At 55.0% G+C, this 5,000-nt stretch overlaps 1 protein-coding gene across 1 annotated transcript in view; it reads left to right on the top strand.

The window, feature by feature from the left end:
* fan1 (FANCD2 and FANCI associated nuclease 1) overlaps positions 1–5,000 on the top strand; it is a gene marked incomplete at its 5' end in the record, with an annotated part of 21,846 nt that overhangs the window by 401 nt on the left and 16,445 nt on the right. Inside the window, 3 exons of the mRNA XM_062546531.1 lie at positions 1–1,046; positions 1,702–1,842; positions 2,278–2,485. The exon at positions 1–1,046 is cut by the window's left edge and continues 401 nt beyond it. Coding sequence (XP_062402515.1) covers positions 1–1,046; positions 1,702–1,842; positions 2,278–2,485 — 1,395 coding nt within the window. The remainder of the gene's footprint in view (positions 1,047–1,701; positions 1,843–2,277; positions 2,486–5,000) is intronic.

A 5,000-nucleotide genomic window follows, 5' to 3' on the forward strand; every position in this document is an offset into this window, starting at 1 on the left:
GGTGGTGCGGAACATCAGCCTTGGCAGCCTGTCCTCCAGACTGTCCAGAAAGGCCCTGACGTTCTCCGGAGAACCGACCACCAAGCAGACCAGCCGTGCTGGAGGGACCGATAGACACGATGGTGAACTGAACAGCTCTCAGAAGGAGAACCAATCAGAGCTGATGAGAGAAGCGCCAGGTCCGTTAGTGAACACCTCCGAGTGGTTCTCCTCTCAGAAACCAGCTGTGTGCAAACAGCCCCCTCCAGTGGAGAAGGAGGAGCGTGATCCGGGAAGTGTTGAATCACGATCACCACACACTTCTCCTGACAGGTGTAGCAATGAGTCCCTCTCGTCCAATAGGAGATCGAAGGAGGCGGCAGGAGATAGCAGGCCTGACACACACACACTGAAGCCCGACACACACACACTGAAGGCCGACGCACACACACTGAAGCCCGATGCACACACACTGAAGCCCGACACACACACACTGAAGTCCAAACTCAGCAAGAGAGCCAGACAGAGAGACAGTACTGGACCGGGTCTTCATAACGAGGGGTCCAGTACTGGACTGGGTCTTCATAACGAGCAGAGCGGTACTGGACTGGGTCTTCATAACCAGGGGTCCAGTACTGGACCGGGTCTTCATAAGGAGCAGAGCGGTACTGGACCGGGTCCTCATAACGAGGGGTCCAGTACTGGACTGGGTCTTCATAACGAGGGGTCCAGTACTGGACCGGGTCTTCATAACGAGGGGTCCAGTACTGGACCGGGTCTTCATAACGAGGGATCCAGTGTGGCGAGGAGAGCAGCGGCTGGTGTTGATCAGGAGCAGAACTCTGAGTCCAAACAGACGAGAGATTCCGGAACATCCCAGCCGGAGCACCTGGAGTCCAGCACAGACCCCACGCAGGTGAGCTCGGAAGCGTCAGGATCTTTCCGGAAGCCGTATTACCTGCGGAACTTCCTGTCCGTGCTGGAGGCCGTGATGGAGCAGGAGGACGACCGGCGGCTCTTCAACCAGGAGGACCTCGCCGCCATACACACCTTCCAGCTGCTCTCAGGTACCACCGGCCTGCAGTGTGTGTGTGTGTGCAGTGATAAGCAGTGTGTGTGTGTGTGTGTGTGTGTGTGTGTGTGAGGACCTCGCCGCCATACACACCTTCCAGCAGCTCTCAGGTACCACCGGCCTGCAGTGTGTGTGTGTGTGTGTGTGTGTGTGTGTGTGTGTGAGGACCTCGCCGCCATACACACCTTCCAGCAGCTCTCAGGTACCACCTGCCTGCAGTGTGTGTGTGTGTGTGTGTGTGTGTGTGTGTGTGTGTGTGCTATATGCAGTATGTGTCTGTGTGCAGTGTGTGTGTGCTGTGATAAGCAGTGTGTGTGTGTGTCCAGGGCCAGGCCAGATGCTGTGTGTGTGTGTGTGTGTGTGTGTGTGTGTCTGTGTATCCAGGGTCAGGTCACATACTGTACGTACATGTACAGTATGTGTGTGTGTGTGTGTGTCCAGGCCAGGGCCAGGCCAGATGCTGAATGTGTGTGTGTGTGTGTGTGTATGTATGTGTGTGTGTGTGTGTGTGTGTGTGTGTGTGTGTGTGTGTGTGTGTGTGTGTGTGTGTGTGTGTCCAGGCCAGGGCCAGGCCAGATGCTGAATGTGTGGTGTGTGTGTGTGTGTGTGTGTGTGTGTGTGTGTGTGTGTGTGTGTGTGTGTGTGTGCAGGGCCAGGCCAGGCGCTGTACGTGCGTCTGTTCCAGAGGAAGCTGAAGTGGCTGCAGGTGGAGAAGCTGGACTACTCTGAGATCAGCGCAGACCTGCGGCCCGTAGTGGACCAGCTGGTGCAGGCACACTTCCTGCAGGACGGTGAGTGTGTGTGTGTGTGTGTGTGTGTGTGTGTGTGTGTGTATGTGTGCGCGCAGTATGTGTGTATGTGTCAGTTTGGAGAGCAGTCATGTGTGTGTTCCAGCTGTAAGAACAGCCGTGTGTGTGTATGTGTGCGCGCAGTATGTGTGTATGTGTCAGTTTGGAGAGCAGTCATGTGTGTGTTCCAGCTGTAAGAACAGCCGTATGTGTGTGTGTGTGTGTGTGTGTGTGTGTGTGCGCGCAGTATGTGTGTATGTGTCAGTTTGGAGAGCAGTCATGTGTGTGTTCCAGCTGTAAGAACAGCCGTGTGTGTGTGTGTGTGTGCGTGTGCGTGTGCGTGTGCGTGTGCGTGTGCGCGTGCGCGTGCGCGTGCGTGTGCGCGTGCGTGTGCGTGTGCGTGTGTGTGTGTGTGTGTGCGTGTGTGTGTGTGTCCAGAGCGTGAGCTGCAGGAGCTGGTGGAGGTGCTGGAGGTGCTGCCGGCCCCTGAGCTGCGGGGTCTGGCCAAGACGCTGCACCTGGCCGGGGGGAACAGCGCCACCCAGAGGCCACAGCTGGTGGAGGGGCTGCTGAAGCTGGCCAAGCAGCGCGCCCTCTTCCCCTGCGCCCCCCCCCTCACCAGCACGGGGGCCGTTATCCTCAAGAGGTGAGGGGGGGGGCACAGCACTAGGGCCGTTATCCTCAAGAGGTGAGGGGGGGGGGGGCACCACAGCAGCAGCACGGGGGCCGTTATTCTCAAGAGGTGAGGGGGGGGCACCACAGCAGCACGGGGGCCGTTATCCTCAAGAGGTGAGGGGGGGGCACCACAGCAGCACGGGGGCCGTTATCCTCAAGAGGTGAGGGGGGGGGGGCACCACAGCAGCACGGGGGCCGTTATCCTCAAGAGGTGAGGGGGGGGCACCACAGCAGCACGGGGGCCGTTATTCTCAAGAGGTGAGGGGGGGGGCAAGAGGTGAGGGGGGGGGCACCACAGCACGGGGGCCGTTATTCTCAAGAGGTGAGGGGGGGGGGCACAGCAGGTGAGGGGGGGGCACAGCAGCAGCACGGGGGCCGTTATTCTCAAGAGGTGAGGGGGGGGGGGCACCACAGCAGCACGGGGGCCATTATTCTCAAGAGGTGAGGGGGGGGGCACCACAGCAGCACGGGGGCCATTATTCTCAAGAGGTGAGGGGGGGGGCACCACAGCAGCACGGGGGCCGTTATTCTCAAGAGGTGAGGGGGGGGGCACCACAGCAGCACGGGGGCCGTTATTCTCAAGAGGTGAGGGGGGGGGCACAGCAGCAGCAGCACTGGGGCCGTTATTCTCAAGAGGTGAGGGGGGGGGGCACAGCAGCAGCAGCACTGGGGCCGTTATTCTCAAGAGGTGAGGGGGGGGGCACAGCAGGTGAGGGGGGGGCACAGCAGCAGCACTGGGGCCGTTATTCTCAAGAGGTGAGGGGGGGGGGCACAGCACAGACAGGGCGGCCAGCAGTGTGAGAGGCCTCACTGCCCAGAACGATAAAGACAGCGGGCAGTGCCAGTGGGCAGTGCCAGGACCAAGCAGTTAGCACGTTAGCAGCTAGTTGTGATTAGCATGATTAATCACTGGAGCAGTTAGCACGTTAGCAGCTAGTTGTGATTAGCATGATTAATCACTGGAGCAGTTAGCACGTTAGCAACTAGCTGTGATTAGCATGATTATTCGCTGGAGCAGTTGGCACGTTAGCAGCTAGCTGTGATTAGCATGATTAATCGTTGGAGAAGTTAGCACGTTAGCAGCTAGCTGTGATTAGCATGATTATTCGCTGGAGCAGTTGGCACGTTAGCAGCTAGCTGTGATTAGCATGATTAATCGTTGGAGAAGTTAGCACATTAGCAGCTAGCTGTGATTAGCATGATTATTCGCTAGAGCAGTTGGCACGTTAGCAGCTAGCTGTGATCAGGTTGATTATTCGCTGGAGCAGTTAGCACCATGGAGGTATTATGAGAACTGGAGAAAGTGAACAAGTCCTGCCCCCATTCATTTCAATGGGAATGCTAGGCTAGTGAAAATTGCCAAAATTGAACGATTTTTTCAGGCTTCAACATGGCGTTTCAAGGGGCTTGTTTCCGGTGCCGTTTTACTTAGCCAATTAAGTGCCAGGTTACTGATTGACGTAAGGTACAGAAGGAGAGCTCGTGCCCACACTAAGCTTGTGCATGAGCTGAGAGTGGAACAGCCACCAATCAGCATGAGGAAAACGGCACCGGACATTATGTATTTCTGGAAAATGGCGACGAGGAAGTGCCTTGCTAATCGGCGAAGCTAATCAGTCAAATCCTGACCCCCTGGTTAGCACGGCAGCAGCTAGCTGTGATTAGCATGATTATTCGATGGAGCAGTTAGCACGGTAGCAGTTAGCTTTGATTAGCATGATTAACCACTGGAGCAGTTAGCACGGTAGCAGTTAGCATGGTAGCAACTAGCTTTGATTAGCATGATTAACCACTGGAGCAGTTAGCACGGTAGCAGTTAGCATGGTAGCAACTAGCTTTGATTAGCATGATTAATCACTGGAGCAGTTAGCACGGTAGCAGTTAGCATGGTAGCAACTAGCTTTGATTAGCATGATTAATCACTGGAGCAGTTAGCATGGTAGCAACTAGCTTTGATTAGCATGATTAATCACTGGAGCAGTTAGCACGGTAGCAGTTAGCATGGTAGCAACTAGCTTTGATTAGCATGATTAATCACTGGAGCAGTTAGCACGGTAGCAGTTAGCATGGTAGCAACTAGCTTTGATTAGCATGATTAATCACTGGAGCAGTTAGCACGGTAGCAGTTAGCATGGTCGCAACTAGCTTTGATTAGCATGATTAATCACTGGAGCAGTTGGCACAGTAGCAGTTAGCATGGTAGCAACTAGCTTTGATTAGCATGATTAATCACTGGAGCAGTTAGCACGGTAGCAGTTAGCATGGTAGCAACTAGCTTTGATTAGCATGATTAATCACTGGAGCAGTTAGCACGGTAGCAGTTAGCATGGTAGCAACTAGCTTTGATTAGCATGATTAGTCACTGGAGCAGTTAGCACGGTAGCAGTTAGCATGGTAGCAACTAGCTTTGATTAGCATGATTAATCACTGGAGCAGTTAGCACGGTAGCAGTTAGCACGGTAGCAGCTCCCTCTTAATAGTTAACT

Source organism: Sardina pilchardus, chromosome 10 (assembly GCF_963854185.1).
Source record: "Sardina pilchardus chromosome 10, fSarPil1.1, whole genome shotgun sequence".
NCBI classification, from domain to species: Eukaryota; Metazoa; Chordata; class Actinopteri; order Clupeiformes; family Clupeidae; genus Sardina; species Sardina pilchardus.